This window comes from Protomyctophum bolini (genome assembly GCF_963924005.1).
Source record: "Protomyctophum bolini genome assembly, chromosome: 14".
Taxonomy (NCBI): domain Eukaryota; kingdom Metazoa; phylum Chordata; class Actinopteri; order Myctophiformes; family Myctophidae; genus Protomyctophum; species Protomyctophum bolini.
In genome coordinates this window covers 9,994,629-10,016,673 of record NC_137875.1, presented here as the reverse complement: position 1 = coordinate 10,016,673, position 22,045 = coordinate 9,994,629, and the positions used below count along the sequence as shown (strand labels likewise).

General features: G+C 42.9%; 1 protein-coding gene across 1 annotated transcript in view; it reads right to left on the bottom strand.

The window, feature by feature from the left end:
* The window catches only part of LOC308328207 (protocadherin-15-like), a gene marked incomplete at both ends in the record, with an annotated part of 276,193 nt that overhangs the window by 123,120 nt on the left and 131,028 nt on the right, over nt 1-22,045 (bottom strand). The window contains 4 exons of the mRNA XM_080781948.1: nt 9,631-9,710; nt 10,052-10,184; nt 12,418-12,611; nt 20,022-20,171. Coding sequence (XP_080638074.1) covers nt 9,631-9,710; nt 10,052-10,184; nt 12,418-12,611; nt 20,022-20,171 — 557 coding nt within the window. The remainder of the gene's footprint in view (nt 1-9,630; nt 9,711-10,051; nt 10,185-12,417; nt 12,612-20,021; nt 20,172-22,045) is intronic.

Here is a 22,045-nt window from a genome sequence, read left to right as displayed (position 1 = left end):
CATGCAAGGCACCGACCTGCTCATTGTTGGGAGCATGCTTGCTCAAGGACACTGTCACTAACTCAGGGGGAGCCGGGGTTTGAACCAGGAACCTTCCGTTTTACAAAGCGGCAGCTCTAACCTCCTGAGCCTGTAGGTAGCTCTCTACAGCACCGGCGGCTGTTGAACGGGATGTCATGTGGAGTCGTAAGTTGTATAGGGAAGTGTCGCGTCCACAGGATCGCAGCAGGCTTGTTATTGACATCAAACCATAGGCTATTTTAGCAACATAATAGCTGTCTGTCGATGTTGGCTATTCAAAACTCAAAGCATCTCCAGAAATTTCAATTTAAAAAAAATCTATTTTACAGACACTCAAAGCAAAATGTGCAGTACAGTATATCGTCTCTGTTGGGTGGAAACTTCATATGTCCAAAACTGTTACTTTTCAGGATTCAAATTAAAAAACGGCAAAAGTAGCACAAGCTTTGTGGATCTGTTACTTTTGATGCGTTTGTGCGACGCTGTAGTGCGAGTAGGGCGTTCATTTATGGAAAAAATAACACAAAACATGGAGACAAGAGGTTTCCGCCCGACAGAAGCGATATGTATGTATGTCCACCACGGTACAGTATACTGCATGTACTTGAGGCAGTGTGCATGATGTGAGATAGAGAGAGCTTCACTGATCTCTGGGTGATAACGGCACGTCTGCCTCCTCCGCTCAGGAGACCAGAAAAGGGAAAAAAAAGGATGTTGTCAGACAGATAGGATCTCGTTAACGGCAACTGTCAAGAGCACAAGAAAAAAAATAAAAGGCACAAGCCTTCTCTTGTCCATCCAGGGCTTCTAGGGCTATCTGCTGAGGGAGGAGGCGTGCTGACATTTGATCTTTTTTTCCCTTTCTCGCTCAGAAAGGTCTCATGCTGCTGCCCGTCTCGCAAACGGCACGCAGCACTTGATTTCCTGTCGGCCATACAAGACGTGATGCGTTTGTTTCTTCCTTTGTATCTAAGGGGCTCATTAGCCTGGCCATTAGGGTACGCCATCTGTGCTGCCATGAGCCCCATATCCCACACTCCTTTATTCCTGTGGCGTTCTGCCTGTGCTCACTGAAGTAAATGCAAGCACTCAAGTACTGTACTGATGTACACTTTTGAGGAACGACATTAGCCAGACATTACAAACAATTTAGACATTTAGATGGCACACTTAAAGAACTAGCAAAAACAAATACGTTTTTCACACTTTTAGACTATATCTGTGGTCATCATATGGGCGCACATGATACCAATGGGTGGCAAAAAAATGGGGAATCTTTCATTTGTGCATTTTTATATCAAAAGTCCATTAAAATCCAATTTGAATTACTTCCTTTGAACGAAAACATGCTGCGTGATGACCTGTCGAGGCTCACATGCATATTAATTCATCTTGATTTCATTCACCTGTGTGATTCCCTTTGCTGCGTCGTCCTCCAAAACACAGGTGGTTTTGATTACAGGAATACCACTTCACCCCGTCTTTAACTTACAGTAAGCCATTAAGGACAACACAAGGTAATACATCAAATGCATAGAAATAGCTATCTAGGATCATAAGTATAAACCAATAACCTATCATCCGTTTAACAGTAGAGTATCGGAAGAAAATCAATATGGACATTGAAACTATAAACACTATAGAATGCCAGGTCAATAATGACACGGCATCTAAACTCAACAGAATGTATCCAAATGTGAATCCAGCCTGCGACAGGTGTGGCCAGGCGCCGGCCACTCTAGCTCATTATGTTCTGGCATTGCACTAAACTAACATCATATTGGCAAAGTATATTTAAATCACTGTCAGACATTGTTGGAAGACCTTTTGACCCGGATCCACTGACAGCAGTTATGGGAGTCAGGGGGCCCGGGGTCAAACTGTCTACTTTCCAATATAACATGGTAAAATATGTGACTCTACTGGCTCGCAGACTGATACTGTTGAATTGGAAACAAGCACAGGTTCCGACTCACACTTCACTTATGAGAGATGTTATGCACTACTTACAATTGGAAAAGATTAAATTTGAATTGAGAGGGAGCGAAGATAGATTCTACCAGACATGGCAACCCGTCATTGAATATTTCAATAGGTGCACGCTAACCCCTCCTACACAATAGATAGCACAATAGAAAATTGGAAAGAAAGAAAAAAGGAAAAAAAAGGAACTGAGTGTTTTCTCTTTATTTTATTTTTTATCATTTAAAAAAGAATGTCTGTAATTCACTTAATTTACAACAACTTGTTGGGAAAGTTTGAGAGCAAGAGTGTCTGTCCTGTTGTCTGTCTGTAAACTCATTGTTTAACAGTTTTTTGTTTTTTCATGTTTATCACATTTATGTATTTTTTATTATGTATTGTAACATTTACATTGCCTGTTATTTTTTTAATTTTATTTAACTGAACTACTCATTATCATTGTCGATAATATTTTGATGTCATACAAAAAATGCCTAATAAAAACAGTATTAAAAAAAAATGAATGACCCGGCATCTGTCTACATAACATGCTACTGTATCTAAAATAAATGTTTAGCCTTTGCATGAGCCTGCAAGGTTGTTGAGGCTAGGGCAAGTGCTACAGGCTAAGGTGAGGTCTGAGGAGGTGTAGTAGCCCACAGAAAAAGTGGTCAAAGTACAGAGACAACTCAGGTCCAGCTTACTGGGTCTAGAGGGTTTAACCCATTCTGACCGGGCACCCATTTTGGTGTTGGCATCATGTTATGCTTTAGCTATTGAAAAATAGCAGATCTACAAGCTCATAGCGCGCCACCGAGTGGCGCGCTACGAGCTTGTAGGTCTGCTATTTTTTGAAAAATCTAAGAACGACTGACATTTTTAGAATCTGATCTCAGGTCAGAATGGGTTAATCAGACCAGTGTGTGTCCAGTGAAAACCTCGTATGAATCTGATCTCAGGTCAGAATGGGTTAAGTCTAAGTTTATACAACTACTAGACGTCCAAATGGGGCCCTGATCCAGAAACGTCTGGAAACGACTGACATACAGTACTGTACGCCATCTGTGCCGAGGCTGATCCCACAGTCCTTTCCTGTGGCATTCTGCCTACGCTCCATGCCGGTCCGCTAGCGGTGTGCGAACGTCATGTATTTCCAGCTCCGGCTAGCTAGGAGGATACCCCATTTAGAGCAGAGAACTCATTATTCATATTAGCTTCATCCAAACAGCTCCATATGTGGCCTGAATTACACAAAACCCCTTGAGACTTATTATCTGGGAGAGGGGTTGGAACTTGGAACGGAGAGGAAAGAAGCACAATTTTTTTGCACACTCATCAAACTATAGGGAGGTTTATGTTACAAGGCCGGGGATGAGGACCAAGTCACCAACGATGCAAGTCAATTGATGTAATGCATCAATGTACTGTTAGTCAGGGATCATGTAAATCAGGGATGATGCAAAACGGGAATGTGGCAAGTCGGGAATGTTGCATGGCGGGAAACAGTCGGAAACAATGTAAATAACTTTAAATGTATAGAATGATTGCTAGCAATTAAATAAATCAAACTTTTGGACCCCAAAATAATATGTAGGTCTATTTGGCAGGGCTAAAGTGGTTAAACTGATTTTTCAATGCTGTATTTATTCATTTTGTTGGACCCCTGGAGGTTCCTGGACCCCACTTTGAGAACTACTGCTTTACATGAAACATTAAGAAACATACAACAAAAGAAACAGGGACATTTGAATACAATTGAACTTTTTTTTTAAATTATAGAATAGAAAATATGAATATGCTCAAATATGAGACTTTGTTATGATGTGCAGCACAAGCAATGAATAACAAGAGAAAGAGAAAAGTCCTGGACTTTGATTTATAGCCAATTATCCCTTGGTTAAAAGATGTTCTACTGCTATGTCTCTGAGAAGTCTGTCATACAATGTGACCATTCTTTCTTTCAGAGGAAATGCTAACGCGTGCACGTGTGCGTGTTACTGTAATTGTGAGGGCCAAATGTCTCTGTGAGTATTAGAATTAGAGAAACAGACATTGTGAGGGCAACATTTATTTCCTGGTCCTCACAAGAGAAATGGATGCTTAGTTTATGGTGAAGAAAAAGAAAAGAAATATGATTATAATGAAGCTACAATTAAGGAAAAGAAATATGATTATAATGAAGCTACAATTAAGGAAAATGTTCTGGGTTGCGGTTGGGGATATAACTGATTTATTACTTATCTGCACGCTAGTGTCACACACTAATATAGCAGTTTAGGCATTTAGCACACACTAATATAGCAGTTTAGGCATTTAGCAGACACTTTTAATCCAGAGCGATTTACATTAAGCACAACTCAAGGTAATATACTGTATACATCAAATGCATAGAAATAGTCATCTAGGATCATGAGTAAACCAAGAACCTATCCTCAGTCTAACAGTATAATATCATACCACTTTGAAACTATAAACACTATAGGAATCATCCCGGCATCCGTCTAGTTACAGATGCCGATAGCCTTTGCACAAGCCTGCAAGGTCGTCGAGGCTAGTGCTACGGCAAGTGCTATGGGCTAAGGTGGAGTCTGAAGAGGTGAGTATGAATAGGTGAATTCACCAGACTATGGCAGAAGCAGATCTACAAGCTATGTTTCCAACGTCATCCTACAATTTCAATGTCCTCACAAGTGTAGCAATACAAATGTGCTCGTGAGCATCTCCCCAGCTAGAAGTCTGGCGGGAGTATGACAGCAGAAGCAAGCAACAATAACAACAGCTGTCCACAATCACTGTGGCGTTGTGTTGCGTCTGCGACAGTTGCCACCAAGTGCAACTGGATAAGTAATCATGCCTCCATATTAAAAAAAAAAAAAAAAAAAAAAAAAACGTTGCAACACGGCAGAGCAGATTATGAGAAAACAAAAGGCAGAGCAACAATGCGTCTCCCCCTGCCGCACACATAGCCGGCTGCCTGGGAGACACTGAGCGTGGCAGACACACAGAGAGCTGTAATCAATTAGTATAGGGAACGCGTCTGGCAAAGAGCCCCGCATTCTCAGTCTATCCACGTCTCTCCCCATTTACTCATTCACGTATAAGGCCTGCTTCGCTTCTCCCCCCCATGTTTACCCATGCTTACTTAGGGGAAGGTAACAACCGGGTTTAAAAGAAGAAATGTAATTCAGAGCCAGTGTTTCCAAGGGCGCATATGTTGGTCCGACATACTAACAGTCCGACATGCAACCGTCCGACACATGCATGGCTGGTTAAGACTCACCCGTGGCTTCCTTGTGAGGTTAGGGTTAGGTTAGGTTAGGTTAGGGGGTATGGTGTTGGACTAATGCCTGTCAGACTGGTTAGGTTCTGTGGTATGGTGTCGGACTAATGCCTGTCAGACTGGTTAGGTTAGGGGGTATGGTGTCGGACTAATGCCTGTCAGACTGGTTAGGTTCTGGGGTATGGTGTCGGACTAATGCCTGTCAGACAGGTTAGGTTCTGGGGTATGGTGTCGGACTAATGCCTGTCAGACTGTCAGAACGTCAGACCAAACACATGCACCCGTGTTTCCCAAACTATGGGTGGGGACTCTGGACACAGTTTTGGGCCATGGACACATTTGTATGGGTCGTGAGTAAACATTTTCTTGGTGTAACAGACTGGAGCAACCTGTGGGGCCTGTGGCCCCCTATAGGGTGTTTCTAAAAGTGGGGTGGCACAGAAAAGGCTACTTGTGTCAATATTACTTCAGTTTAATCACCCGCTATACTTGTTTTTCAATCAACACCAAATATCTTTGCAAAAACAAAACACACAATGTGACACGTTGTGAGCTTGTAGATCTGCTGTTTTTGGTTCCCCCATCGCCAGATTCACATAGTTGTGTATCGTAATATGACATCTAATGTTCTAAAAATGAACAATATCATTCTGGGGGAATGTTATTTACAGGGGTGCCCTGAGCCAAAAGAGTTTGAGAACCACTGCCCTATAGCCCCTGGGGGGTCACACGTGGCCTCTGGCGAGACTTCGGCAGATATACCCCTGAACAGTGTCTGTGCTCTTTCTGAGAGGGTCATGGTCTGAGCAATTACTCCATCACTCGCTCTTACGATCTTGTATCATCAGTGATAGGAGGCTGAAGACACATGATTTTCTTTGTTCAAAGGCTCCCCCATGCTCCATCTCTTCCAATTGTCTTTCCTCCCCATGCTCTCTCTTCCACTCCTCTTTCCTTTCAGCCAGCCGCTCATGTCGAACACAGTGGGGGCGGAAGGACAGTGGACTCTCGGTTACATGTCATTACTCTTTGTCGAAAACGCCCCTCGTTTTCCAGCCTTTGCACTCGACAGAGCAAACATGAAAAGAAAGAGCTAATCAAAGATTAAGAACGGTTCAACGTCTCCCTTTGTCGGGTTTCCTTTAGAGCTGATGTTCCATCATCCCACAGGACACTTTGATGAGCCAGCCACCGTTTGATAGAGTTTCCATGCAGGGGTGTAGCTAGACGTCACTGGGACTTGACGCAGGCTGATCAGCGAGTGCCCCCCGCCCCATACAGATTGACTGTTTTTGAGTGGTGCAACCACTCCAAGGAACAGCAATGTCCGTGTGTTGGTGGTTTTTTTGCTTATAAACAGCAGCGGGGCACTGTACAACAGTTGTGACGGACGGTACCTATCGCAATTGTGAACAGAGAAAAATGAAAAACAGAGCAGCAGCAGCCTGTAGAAACAAGCCCAAACTGCGTGTTGCTTTATAAACAGCGGGGCACTGTACAATTGTAGTTGTGATTTGTCATTTTGTGCTGCACGTACCTGGCTGTCGGGACTCGAGACTGGGAAAGCCCACTGCATGCACACTCGCGGCTTGCCACAGACACTACTGACAGGCTACACTCTAGAGGAGAGCTGTTGGGAGGGAGGCGGGGGCACATGTTGCCTATGCATATGGTATGGTGTGTGGCTGTGTGTGCTATAGCAGCAGCCACCACCAGGCTCCGCCAAACTTTGTTCAACTCAACTGTCATTGCATCTCTGTATTATAATAATTTCATTTTACAGACAGCACGGGTGGGCGCCCGTGTGCCCCCTTGCCTCTGGGCCCCCACGCAGTCGCGTTGTCTGCGTCACGGTAGCTACGCCACTGATTCCATGAAGTTCCATGAAAGCCCAAATAAAAGCCCTGCCGCCTCTCAAACAGATGTGAGGGCCTCGCATTAATGTAACAGTTTGTTTAAGGTAATTGGATCCCAATCAAGTAAGGAACTCATTTCAAGACTAAAGCTATACGACACATCCTGATCCGCTGACGCCGCCAACAATCCCTACCCCCTTCCGTCTGGCTAACGGCACATTAGCTTCAGACCTCTGAAAACAACCTAGTACTCACCTAACATCTGCTCATTGTGCTAGGGATGGATGCCTCAGGGTAGAGGACAGAGTACAGCCAGGAACTTGCAATGGGCCTCTGGTCGTCAAGATACTCAAGGGACCAGTGCACATGTACCGGTCAGACTACTTCAAAACAGTGAGTAACGCCAACGGAACACCAGAGGGAGCTACACTGATCTAATTTCTCCCAGATTTGGCATAAACAGGGGGAGGAATTCATTCTATTATGCCACCAAAATGTGTAATAAAAATGAAGATAAAGAAAACTTTATTGTCCATAAAATTTACATGAAATGGAAATTTGTCTTTGGCACACCGGCAGTCAGTTTACAACAATAAAACATTACATAAAACACACAGATGCATTAAAACACTGCCGTACCGACATCTATCTCTAGTCTCTACCCTCTTTTCAAACCCACCATGAAAGAGCACCTGTCTGCAATTTGCAACTGGATCTATACGAAGTTTTATAGATAATTTTACTGCTCCTAGTATTATTGATGAATTATTGTATAGTAGTGTATGTCTTCATAATGCCTTGATGAATTGAATACACAGGATCACAATGTAAACAAGTCCTCAGGGCTATTTTGTACTGTTAACCCATTCTGACCGGGAACCCGTTTTGGTGTTGGCATCATGTCATGCTTTAGCTATTGAAAAATAGCAGATCTACAAGCTCATAGCGCGCCACCGAGTGGCGCGCTATGAGCTTGTAGGTCTGCTATTTTTGAAAAATCGAAGAACGACTGACATTTTTTTAGAATCTGATCTCAGGTCAGAATGGGTTAATCAGACCAGTGTGTGTCCAGTGGAAACCTCGTATGAATCTGATCTCAGGTCAGAATGGGTTAATAAGAACCAGTGTGTGTCCAGTGGAAACCTCGTATGAATCTGATCTCAGGTCAGAATGGGTTAAACTATGTTTGAACTCAGAACTGCAGTACAGTAGGTGTGAAACGGGTTAGTTGATGCAGTCATCCCCAAAGAAAATAGGATTCCCATCAAAGGGAAAACTTCAAGCACTCTCACACAAGGACTTTGGAAACAACACACAGACGTAAAGGGTGTTCAATAGCACTGATGTATGGAGAAGAAAAAAAAAATCTAAAACCTCAAAAGTTATGAGGTTTCCTCCGGACAGCAACGAATTACACTGTATATATACACCTCATATTAAATATGAAAAGTAGGTCGGGAGTGGCTTATTGTGATATAAGCCTGAAGGAGTCTGTCCCGTTACTATGCACTAGACCCACGGAAGATGGATGCTGAGGTGGAGCAGCACATACCTATACCATCAACTCCCAGTACTGAGGTGGAGCAGCACATACCTATACCATCAACTCCCAGTACTGAGGTGGAGCAGCACATACCTTTACCATCAACTCCCAGTACTGAGGTGGAGCAGCACATACCTTTACCATCAACTCCCAGTACTGAGGTGGATCACCACATACCTATACCATCAACTCCCAGTACTGAGGTGGAGCAGCACATACCTATACCATCAACTCCCAGTACTGAGGTGGAGCAGCACATACCTATACCATCAACTCCCAGTACTGAGGTGGAGCAGCACATACCTATACCATCAACTCCCAGTACTGAGGTGGAGCAGCACATACCTATACCATCAACTCCCAGTACTGACCGCACGACTCGCAACACCCAAGCTGAGCTACTCTGTACTCTATACTGTACGCTGAGTTGGCGGTGCCCAGGATCGAACATGACCTTGTGGTCCAAAGGCGAGAGCTCTACTGACTAGACTACCTGGACACTCACTTAATAAAATAATAATAATAATTAGATGACATTTAAACAAAAATGAAATGCCAAAGTCGCCAAACCGGTTCCGACAAACATGATCTTCTTCAAGTCATGGCTATAGATAGACTTCTATCAAACTTTCCTTCCTCGGACGTTCTACGCCTGCTCTAGCCCCGCCTTCGAGCGAGAAGGTGAGGAGGAGACTGAGGAATCGATCAGGTTATTCTCTTTAAGGAAACAGAATGCTGGCAGAAACCTCTCATCTCTTAACTTATTTAGTGTTTATGTTGTGAATTAACGCCATGCTTGATCATACTACAGTGTCGCACAAAAGCATATAAAGTACGAGGTCCGTAGATCGAACTTGTAGATCTGCTACTTTTGCTTCTTTTTTTTAATCCTGAAAAGTAAAAAGTTTCCACCCGACACAGGTCTTTATGTGGAACGTCTTTGACAAAAGAAAACATGATAAACTTACTTTTCAGTGAGGTTGAAGGTCTTCTGGGGGTCCCCGCTGATGATCTTGTATGTGATAGGGTCATTCTCTCTGTCTGAGGCCTACACAGACACATACAATAATTATCAATAAATAAAGGAATAAGCATAAAATCCTAAAATGGCGTGCATTAAAACTGAGCAGCATATTAAACTATGTATATATAAGCTAAAGTGCATTTATGGGACTTAAGAGTTCAGCAGTCTAACAGTTTCTGGGTAGAAGCTGCATTTGAGCCTTTCAGTTCTGTCTTTGATGGACCACAGCCTCTTGCCCGAGGGGAGCGGGTGGAACAGTACATGGGCCAGTGGGTGAGTGGGGCACCTCAACTAAGTGACGTGCATATTTCTTATTAGTTTTTGTATGAGTACACTAGGAATACAGAAATGTGTGTGTTTTTCACCTGTAGATTGAGCAGTATGGCTCCGATCCTCATGGCCTCGCTGACCTCCAGGTGGTAGGTGAAGAGGGGGAAGCGTGGGGGGCTCTGGTTGTTAGGAGGCAACACCTCGATGTACACGGTGGTGATGGAGCTCCTGGAGGAGAAGACAGCAAACAGCAGCACATGTTAGTGTTGTAGTCGAGTCCACCTAAAGCCAGTCCAAGTCAAGACCAAGTCCGAGGGGGGTGAGTGGTGGGGGCGATGGGTGAGTCCAAGTCAAGACCGAGTCCGAGGGGGTGGGGGGTGAGTGGTGGGGGGGATGGGTGAGTCTGAGTCAAGACCGAGTGTGGGAGGAGGTCGAGTCTGAGTCAAGACGGAGAACGACGGGACGAAACCATATTATTGTCTTTTTTTCCCCTCATTTGAAAGGTACAGAAAACCCTGTGAGAGCAGGCATGCGCGTCAGCTGTGCTCCTTTACTTTACACATTCCCAGCCATCATTCATTCATGAAGAGAGCAAGCCCAAATCAGCACCTACACTTTAGAAACAAACCCAACTAAAAGACAACCCACAACTAATATAATATTTACAAGCAACATTAAAGAAAAGAAAAAAAGGAATACGAATGTATTTATGTATGTACGTACTTGTGAATTTTAAATATGTATTTATGTCTGTTGTGAGTCTGGCGTAGAGGATTTCATCCTGTGCTGGAAATCTTTTCAATAAATTTCAATAAATTACAGAACAAAACCCAGTCCCAAAGTCTGCTCAAGCGGACATGGCAACACTGGCCTCAAACGGCCGACATGCAACCTGTTTGATGCTCTCATTTGCTGACGTTCTGTGTTTTCCTTTCCAAGCTGGGCCGTCTGTGTTGTGATCCATAGCTTTGTGAAGTGTGCCTTGGCCCTGCCGTCTGTCAGGTCTGGGGTCGGGGATGTATTTGCACAGTGAAACCCAGCCATGGAGAACCGTCTCTCCAGTAATACCTATTCCACTGTGACTCAACACTTTGTGCCATGAATAAAATAAATAAATGAAAAAGCAATACTTTTTAGTAAGTTTTTACTCAAAGGGACATTATACTTTCAAACATGTGTGGGGTAATTATTTTCGTTTTTATTTTTTATTTTTTGGGGGGGGGCTTTTTGCCCTTTGATTGATAGATTACAGTAGTTTGATAGGAAAGGGGGAGAGAGATGGGGGAAGACACGCAGCAAAGTCCGTCAGGGATCGGGACTCAGGGTTTTGTGAGCACCCCAGACATTATATTTTAAGTTGCTTGATTCAGTATTTAGATATTAGATATTGTACAAACTCATTTTAACTTCAAACTCCATTTTAACCATGTTAGATTAATTGAAAACCTTGTTTCTGGTGTAAAAGTGCAAAAGTATATCACAATGCACTCTCTGAAGGGTGCTGCTTTTACAGAAAAGAAAAAAAAATGTTGAGTTTAACAAGACAAGACAGACAACACATCAAACAACTCCTACTGCGATGATTAAAACGAATGTTTAGTGAAACAAATAATGGGAAGAGATTAAAAGAAGAGACAAGGCAGCTGCCACGTTCAGCGAAACAAGAGGCCATCTGCTGTTTGACTCACAACAAATTATCTCAGAGCCTAGCTGTCAGCCTTTTGTTTTATTGCTTTTTTCATCCTCTTTCCATTATTCAGCCAAACAAGCGCAAACCTAGCCATTGATGAATGAACAATTGAGCCAGTCTGAATGCATGGGTATTCAACTGAAACAAAATAGATGTAAAACAAGTAGCGCTGATTACCTAATTATGAGAGGTCTGATGGAAACAAGGTTGAAGCAGACATGATTACTGTACATATGAAAGGTTGTACAAAAGAACGCACCTCAAACCACATCGAAGCTCAAAACGTGTGGCTTCGTGCTGCTTTGAGACCTGGTCATAGAGCCCCGGACACCAAAAACTAAGCATCAGACCTAGTGTTGATTTTGACCGACTGGCACAACACTAGCCATTAAATTAAATAATGCATCACTGGTTTCTTTCAAAATTGGCCTAAAAACATCTATCAGGAGACCACATGAAGGGGAGGTGTAATTTTCCCATCTCTTTTGTGCGAGTTGTTTTTGTGTTATCCTTTTAGCCTTAACGTCTGACTGTACCACGTGCCGTTTACATTTTTGGCTAATAAAGTATTCAATCTAAAAACATTCTTAATCTGGGTTCATAATCGCGTTCGAAATGTCATATTACTTCAGAGAGTTAATCCTCAGCAAACGATGAAGAGATCTGAAGGAAATAAATAATGAGAAAGAATGTTCTAAAAAAAATACAAAAATTAAAAACAGTTATAGAAAAGAGGATTAGGAGAGATAAGCAGGGCAGAGTGAATTGTACCTTCTCTGGATTTCCGGCGCGTTATCCGAGGCCCTGACGGTGAGGGCGTAGGACTTCCCCACCTGGAGGTTCACCCCCATGGCTATGGTGATGCGCCCGGTGAAGTTATTGATCACAAAGTCTCCCTGGGCACCGGTCACGATGGTATAGGTCACCAGGCCGTTCAGTCCCGCATCAGCGTCCGTCGCTGCCAACTGGGAGAGGGAGGGGGGGAGAGAGAGAGAGAGAGACAGAGAGGGAGGGGGGGAGAGAGAGAGAGAGAGACAGAGAGAGAGGGAGGGAGAGAGAGGGAGGGAGGGAGGGAGAGAGAGACAGAGAGAGAGAGAGAGATATGGAGGTCATTGAAATTAAAAGGTTTGAGAACCACTGTACACTAAATGGAGTAGCAGAGCCTTAATTTGTATAATCGGTAACACCTGTGAAGGAAGTCGGAAGAGGCCCAGAAATGGCATATGTGCATAGAACCTATTGAGTCAAAGTAGAGATCAGGGGCCTTCAACAGGGAGTCCTTAGGGTTACTTAGGTTACCCTACAAACCCTCCCACGCACTCAGATCAGCTAACGCAGGGAAGCTGGAAGTACCCTCACTAAAAACGCCGGGACAACGCTCCACACGTCCCAAACTCTTCTCCCTTCTGGCTCCAAAACTGTGGAATGCACTTCCCATGGCAGTCAGAACTGCAGCATCACTCCCAATCTTCCGCCGTAGTCTGAAAACCCACCTTTTCAGACTCCATCATGGCCCATAGCACTTACTCTACCCTAGATAGCACTTCTGTAGACTTAGATAGCATTTAAAACAGACTTATAGCATGTTATGTAGACAGCACTAGAATTGCATTGTATATAGTCATAGCACGCCATAGTACATATGTATAGCATAGTAGTATATATGTATAGTTTATACGTTGTGGGGTCTCGAGAGCGACACCCCGCGATGGTAAGTGCGTTGCCAGGGCAACCAGACACGCTGTCAGACAGAAGAAGCCTCGGGCCGTTAGGAACGCCCTCGGCCGTGTGATAGGGAATATATACGTCCCGAATCTCCTCCTCCGCCAGCTGGAGCTGATGGATCGACCGCACCCAAATCAGCAAGCGGCCACACCCGTCATATAAAAAGGAAGACTCAGTCTACGTCTGACAGCGGCTGGTTCACACACACATGCTCACGGAGGCACGCACGGCACACCGTCGGGGGGTAAGACGACACACACACCTCCACCGAACACACATTCATGTGAATAGCTCTGCATGTCTTAACTGTCATTCTCCTCTCATCACAGGCTTTTAGGAACGGTCCAGGGAATGTCCGAGGGACAGAGATACTCGGACTGTATGAGTAAAATATAGAGACGGGAGTTCCAAGTCCGCATATCGCGCGGCGGGAGGGTGGCAGCCCCGCCACAGTGACAGCGACAAGGACACTACCCAAAATAAGGTCGGAAAGAAACCTATAATTCTTGAGACTACTATTGAGCCCTGTCTAGCGAACAGGCGCTCATTATATACGCCAGGGTGGCAAAACGGCTAGTGCTCTCTTGGAGCTGGAACCCGCTAGGGGAGAAGACCCGCTACAGTTAAAGATAAAGACCGATGACGTCACGAAGCAAGGCAGCGCCGTCACCTCTTATCGTTATTAAAACCACAGCCCTCCAGTGAGGAGCGAGCTATCAGAGACTGTACAAACCTGAGTTGAAATCTAATCTTCTGTTCTCATCCTCTCCAGGCTGGCGACGACGCCTGTGAAACTTAAATTGTATGGAATATAATTTATGCTGAACCTACGTGGGGTTTCTCCTGCATGCATTCTGTATACTTTGCTGCTAAACAAATAAAGAGCCGTTTGAAACTGCTGCAATCCCCTGTTCCGCCTGCTCCTTGACCACTGAGACTCCACAACGTATAAGTTTCATTATATAGATATTCCACTGTTACTTTCTTAGCTTACGCATGTTTCATGATGAATGTTTTTATGTGATGTATTCCCATGCTTTTGTTCTTGCTTAATGTAAGTCGCTCTGGATTAAGAGCGTCTGCTAAATGCCTAAATTGTAAATTGTAAATTGTAAATTGTTACTTGCAAGGTTGAAGATTGGCTATTTTCTCAATTTATTCCTCTTTCGTATATTATATGTGTTTTTTTCTTCGACACTGTCCTAAGGCAAGGTGAGCAGCTATCCCTTTCATGCTTGGTGAACCAGTCAAGCGTTTAATGTTTCCCGGTTTGCCGCTTGGGAGCGGCCACATACGGGCTCCGTCAGTCAAGGCCCCCTCCTGTACTAATAATGATAGGACGGGAAAATAAAACCCACTACAATCTATATTTAGTGCCCTGCTATTAACTTATGAAAGTGCCACTCTTGCATAACCAAAGAACAAACGGCTGGCATTTAGCTAATGGTAAACATGCTGCCTACTGTGTGTACAAAGTGACTGACCTTTTCCAGCAGCTATTGTACAAGAGCACCTTTGTCCTTTCTTAACACAACCGATGCCGCCAGCATCTTTCAAATTAAAGGCGCTAGGGTGTCAGCAGATATGGCAGATTTTACTCTGAAAGGTCCTCCCCTTCCGTTCCCCCCCAAAACCGGGAGGCATAATATTCCGTTCTTACCTCACGCTGGTCACGCTAAAGTCTCACTAGAAGCATTAATATTCCAAACGAGATGTATGCTGAAGTCAGAAATGAAGATAGAACATTGTCCTTTTGGTCAAAACCATGGAGAGCTCCCTAGATTAGGAGTTAGTCTGCTAAATGCCTAAATTGAGTTACGAGCCATTCTTTTGGAGCCGTAAACAAGGAAGTGAACGGCAGCACGCATGTGCAAAACACAAGGAGTACAGTACAGTACAGTACAGTACAGTCAGGGGCGTCTGGGAGAAATGCGAGGCCCTGTGCGAGATGTCGGGGGAAAGCACGCGCAAATGTTTTGAATTAATTAATTAATACTTACTTTTGCCTTCACTTTCCTACAGATATTATATGCCAGGTTCTCATCTCCAATGAGTAAGAAATTGACATGCACTGCCTAATTTAGCAGCTTAACAGTGTGAATGCAGAGATTGTGGTCCTCCACATTATGTTATTTTATTTGTTGTAAGGAAGCTATAGTTAACAATTAACATGACATGAGTCATGTCAAGCAAGCTGTCACAGGAGGGGTCTCTGGGGCTGACACTGTCTGATGATCTATATTAGCAATTTAACTTGTCTATGTATTACTCTACTCTACAACGAATACCAATGGAACACAAACCTGTTGCCCTGATCATAAACTGATATAAAACCACCACCCAACCAGTCTGCCCTGCAATGCAGCTCAACTTACTGGTTATACAAGTAAAATGAACAGCTGCTTGCTTGTGTTGCTGTTATTTGTTATAAATATTAAGTATCACATTTGCTTGATTGCCTGCAGACAGTTTGTGATCGATCAAAATTCAATTTGAAAATTGTGAAATCATGACACTGACTGACTGGACTGACAGAGAGAGACTGAAAGAGAGAGTGTGAGAGAGAGAGAGAGAGAGAGAGAGAGAGAGGTCGTCGGTCCATCCATGCGTGACAAATTATTTGAAATAAAACTTTTTTTGTCCACACACAGTCCTACATGACATGACAGCATACCTTTACACTTCACTCGAGTGACGAGTCGTTTTGATTGTGAGCGGAGCCGTTGTACACTCAATTAGCCTACATGTGTTCAGTTGTTTTTGTTTCGATTCCATTGTGTGTATAATTCGACTGCATGCGTTGCGCGGTGGTGCGGCCGATCTACAAGCTCACAACGCGTCGCGCTTCAACGCATTGTGAGCTTGTAGATCTGCTCTAATTCTGCAGCGCAAGCCGGCACAGCGCAGCGCAGAGGGGGACAACAGGGGGGCCCACGACCGGACAGCCGGGTGTCGCTTAACGGTAGGATGAAGAAGTGACGGCGGTTGAATGGAGGAGGCGACGCGCGGCCGTCGGAGGCCCCCCAACCGACCGCAGATTAAATAGGTGAAAAATCAACTGCGACGGAACGGGCTGCGAACTGCGATGCAGGGAGAACTCTCGGGGCCTCTAGCCGCCGTGCGTAGCTGCCTATATTTTAGCTCTGACTCTGAGATGGAAAGTGTTTCTAAAAAAAAAAAGGAAAAAACGCTGCCTAGCGCGAGGCCTCGCATGCGCGAGGCCTAGTGCCGCGGCACCATTCGATCTACCCTAAAAGCGGCCCTGTGTACAGTACAGTACAGTACAGTACAGTACAGTACAGTACAGTACAGTACAGTACAGTACAGTACAGAAGGAGAGGCACATACAAATATTTTATTTATTTTTTAAATTTTATATCAATAAAAATGCCATAAAGACGTGTATACACATTCAAGGCCTCTTGCGGTCTGATTAGAAAGGACGTCTATACAGGTCCTTAGCAAAAATTGTGTTAATTAAAACAAAGAAAAAGGCAGATCAAGTGACTTTATAGAAAAAAAACAAGGGTTTCAATTCAAACCAATTGACAACATGCTGTAGGGAAGAAACCTTGTATCTCTCAATATTTTCACATTTCTTTCCTTTCTGAAAATGAACGCCCTACTTTATCGTAGTATTGAAAATAGCAGATCTTTAGCAGGCTTTGTTTGAGCATCGGATCCTGGCTCACACACACACACACAGCAGTGACAACAACACACACAAATGTGTGAGGGAAAGGTGTGTCTGTCGGATTTTATGAATATTGAACCAATGAAAAACTAAAAATAACAAGAGCGTGTGAACGCAGGCTCAATTTTTTTCCATTTCCTGAAAAGTAACAGTTCTGCAAATCAGTGTGACAGCAAATGTATCTTTTGTTTTGAATATAATTTAATTTCAGTCAGACAACTCACGAATAGATTTAACCAATATTTATTATAGAATGAGAATAGTGTGCATACAATATTAGACTTGGCGTTCGGCTCTGCTGCATTTTCTCCCTGCTCGGCGGTAATGCAGCATGTTAACCCCTCGAGTATGTCTGCCTGAACTAACTCCGCAGGCTACGCATCATTTAGTTTTAGTCATATGTATATTTTTTGCTGACTAATATGATGAGATTTTAGTCGACTTAATCTATAATTTATTTTGTCTGCAATTTTCTTTGGCAGGCATTAATGGCATCATAATGGTCGTCAAAGTTTTAGTCGACAAATTAATCAACACTGCTGGACACAGGTTATCCCCCCCAACAGCTCTAGATATTCACGCCTCTCCACCACTGATGTCATCCTAACGAGGAAGCACATCCATTATGGCAGAGCAGACTATCAGATCTCCATTAAATATATGTGTTGCTGGAAAACTGTGATAGTAATGCACACACCGTGTCATGCCGCGTTTGTCAAATTAATTAGGCTGCCAGTGATTTTCCTTCCGGCAAATTACCTCCCAACATCCTGCCGTTTGTAAAACGTCGGGACCTCATAACCGTAGCTCCTTATCTGCGGTGATGGCAAGTAATGAAGTACATTTACTTCAGTACTGTACTGTACTGTACACCAGTGTTGTGTTTTGACAGCAAATTTTGATTTCAATTTAGTCAGTCTTTTGACTGACTAAATTGTTCCATTTAGTGTTTTTCATCTGAAAAGTTGCAGTTTTAGTCTAGTTTAATTTAATAGGCCTACCATAAGATTTTAGTCGACTAAATTTGCAGTTGATTTAGTCTTTAAAAGGTTATTTTGGCAGTGCCTTGATACACTAACGCTGCATGTTAAAGAATATCAGATCTACAAGGTCACAATGTTGTGGTGGTCCCCGGACCATTGGTCTAGTGAGGGCAATCATGGAGTGAAAGTGTTTCAGTCACCACTACACCACTGACCACAGGTGTGTGCTGTGGATAGATGAACGTAATGCACCTTGTAAAGCGCTTTGGATAAAGACACTAAATGTACCGTTTACCCTTCAAGTTAAAAAAAAGGAAAAAGTAAGTCTTTCCAAAACTGTGTTGGAACTTTAATGCAGTCCAGTCCAAGGATCTCTGTTGTTGGGAGCATCAAGTGAGTTATTCCCCCGGGGAGCCACCAGGCTCGTATAAACAGCTTAGAGAAATCGGTTACATACTGTATTGGCCGCTCCATGACCTCGACTGGCCCTCATTTCAGGTCGGGAAGAAAGATGGCAGAATGTTGATGGCAGATTAAACTTGACCTTTCAGTGGCTGTGTGCTGCAGTCTCAACTCGATAAGTTCATGCTGTTTACCAAATGCCAGGCGTGAGCAAATGACGAAGATCAACATTAATAGCAGTGTTGATTTTGGCAGCAAATTTTGATTTAGTTTTAGTCATAGTCTTTTAAATACAATTGCATTTAGTTTTATCTGAAATCTGAAATGTTTTGGTCTAGTTTTAGTCGACTAAATACCATATTATTTTAGTCAAATAAGATGTATTTTAGTGGGCCTTGATGGCTGATTTTACACGTGGTTGCATGCTGAAAATGTATCATCTATTTTTAAGATGTTTATAGGCCTCAAGGGCTTATTACCCCATTTAAACCTGAGGCCGTGTATCGAGCTACTTTAGCTATTTTTTAATTTGAATCCTGAAACGTTACAGTTTCTGACATAACGTGAGGTTTCCAGCCGACTGAGACAATGGCTGGGTTTCCTGAACGCATTTAGTGTAAGACTTGTAGTGCCGCACATGCTCAGATGCCCTCTAGGCCACACACAGAAGCCTGTGAACATAAACATTCCGTGCATAGACGCAATGGTAGGCCTCAGGCCTGGTATGGTAGAGGAGGTGTTTCAACAGGAGCATGGACTGATGGTCAGCAGGCAGCGCTGCTGTTTGCTGACCCAACAGCACACAGTGCATTAGTGCAGACCAGTGGTGGAAATAGTACTCACATTATCCACTTGAGTAAAAGTGTCAATACTGCAATATACTGTAGAACTGGTAGTTACAACTTACAAGTAAAAGTCCAGAATTCAAAATGTACTGTACTTGATTCAAAGTAAAAGTACCAGTACAAGTATTGGTGTCAAAATGTACTTAAAAGTACCACAAGTAGAAAGCACTCTTTATGCAGAATGTCTCATTTAAAGTTTTCAAATGTCTGAAAATAGCCGATCTACAAGCTCACAATGCGTCACACCGCGTCACATTGTGAGCTTGTACATCGGCTATTGTCAAATGGCCAGATTGCATATAGGGCTGAAGTGTTTAATGTATGTTTTGTAATAATAATCAAAGTAACTACGGTTTTCAAATAAATGTAGTGGAGTAAAAGTACAACATTTGCCTCTGAGATGTAGTGGAGAAGAAGTAAAAGTATTGGAAATAAGTACCTACAAATTCTACTTATTTTAGTACAGTACTTAAATTAAACATTCACCAAAAATAGACGATCTCACAGCGCATCACAACGTGACACCTTGAGCAAAGATTTATTTTGGTGAAGAGTACTGTAGGCTGAAAAAGAACACACCAAGTACAGTTTCACTCTGGTCCGCTTAACTAGGTATAGGGTCTAAGTGGTTAAATTGAAGTGACACTGATTAATCTCAAATATCATCAAAGCATTCCGTGGCGCCCATGGACCTGTGTCACAGTGAGAAGCCCTGTGATAGGTTACCTGTAGCACGGTCTCTCCAGGCTGCATGTCGGTGAACACCTCGATGGTGTAGGACACCTCGGGGAAAAGGGGCGTGTTGTCGTTGGCGTCGATCACCAGGATGTTGACCGTCACGGGGCCGCTCCTCTGCATGCCGTCGAACGCCATCATCTTCGGGGCGCAGAAAACACACATTATTACAATGTATAAGCACTTAGCAGACGCTCTTGTCCATAGCTAAGAAGGCATATGTAGTGCCTTCTAGAAAACTAGGATACCAGGAAAACAATGAAACTAGAATCTGTCTAAATATCATGCTGTGTAAATAACACAAAACTAAATTTGAAACTATAAGTTAAGTCTGCCAGGTAAACCAGCAATAGGCACCATATCATTAGATCATAACTGGCAATACGATAAACCCACACCGATATTTTCTCAAAATAAATAATTGCGACATCTGTGCGTCCTCATGTTGCGTGCCACGAGTGAGAAGCGTTCATTTGTTTTGAATTTTGATCCCGCCTCCCCTTCTGGTAACGACTCGATTGAGGAAAACTGGACACACTGGATACTCAAAAAATATATCATGCAGTGGACCTGGTAGGATCTGTCAAAATAATAACATCAACGTATGAAAAATATTTTACTATTGAAGAAGCATTTTTATATATATAATCAACTAAATTGATTACTCTGATTAACCATCATACTTGGTTATACAATGGTGCCTTACAGAAAAAGAGAAAATAGCCCACGGCGACTCAAGGTGAAATTTTTAAATTTAAAAACAAATAAAATAATTGTTCAGTATTTGGAATAGAGACATTTTAAAAATCGTAATATTGATTTGAAGGGTCATCCACATTCTGTTTCTTGGCCTTTCCTGTCTCTTCTATCTATACCGTCACAATCAATAAAGCAGAAATTCAAAAATAAATCAATCTTTAACAATAATCATTTATTTTGCATATTGTTGCTGTTGGACAGAAACCTCCTAACTCCATATTCTAACTTTGTTTTTGTTTTGTAAATGAATGCCCTACTTCATCACACTACAGCGTCACACTAAAGCATCAAGTAGCAGATCCACAAGCTTGAAACGTGGCACAAAGCGACATGTTTTGAGCTTGTAGATCTGCTACTTTTATTCATTTTGAATTTGAATTCTCGAAAGTAACAGTTTTGTTACCTCGCGACAGAGACGATATCGTTTTTAAACAGAGCAAAGTGAAAGTGCTTTGTCTCAAGAACAGCGTGCCAATTCAGCTAAAATTGAAACCGATTTTTGGAAGAGAAAGAAGGAATTTAGAAACACCAAACAACTGTACAGCAACAGAAAGGATATAAAAGCCAAACAAAAGAAAAGACAGAAAAACAAGAATCCAGCTGAGCATATTGCCTTTCTCCTAAAATTCAAAGCGTGTTGGATTACGGCTGTGCCTAACCCCCACTGTCTCTCCTCTTTCATCAGACTGGCACAGCTGCAGCAGCAGGTTCCCCAATTCTCACCTGCCGCAGCCAGCCAGCCCTCGTCCCTCATATACTGTACAGCAAGTGTATTACAACGTCTGTTTTAGAGAATCGGATTCAACATTTGCGTATGGACCGAATAAACATAATAAAAACACTCACACTATCTACACTTGCTCAATAAAGAAACCGTTTCAATTAATTAGCAACATTTCAGTGCAAAACCTTCAGGCATGACTATTTCTCAAGTACTTACTTGTAATAATAATAATAATAATTCAACTTTATTTGTATAGCACCTTTCATGACATGACATGCAGCTCAAAGTGTTTTACAGAGCAATAGAGAAAAAAAAGAAAAGCAAAGGCATTAAACAACATTAAATAATAGCAGTAATGCAATACAGTGAGGACATGAATAACAAGGATTTTAAAAGCTCAACTAAAAGCTTGTAGCACAGTCCAGTCAAGTGGAGTCTCCCGCACTCAACATTTCACTGCTCCCATACACATAAAGTCATTGAATGTTGAATGAGTTGAGGGTAGGGTCAGGACATGCACTCTGGATTATTT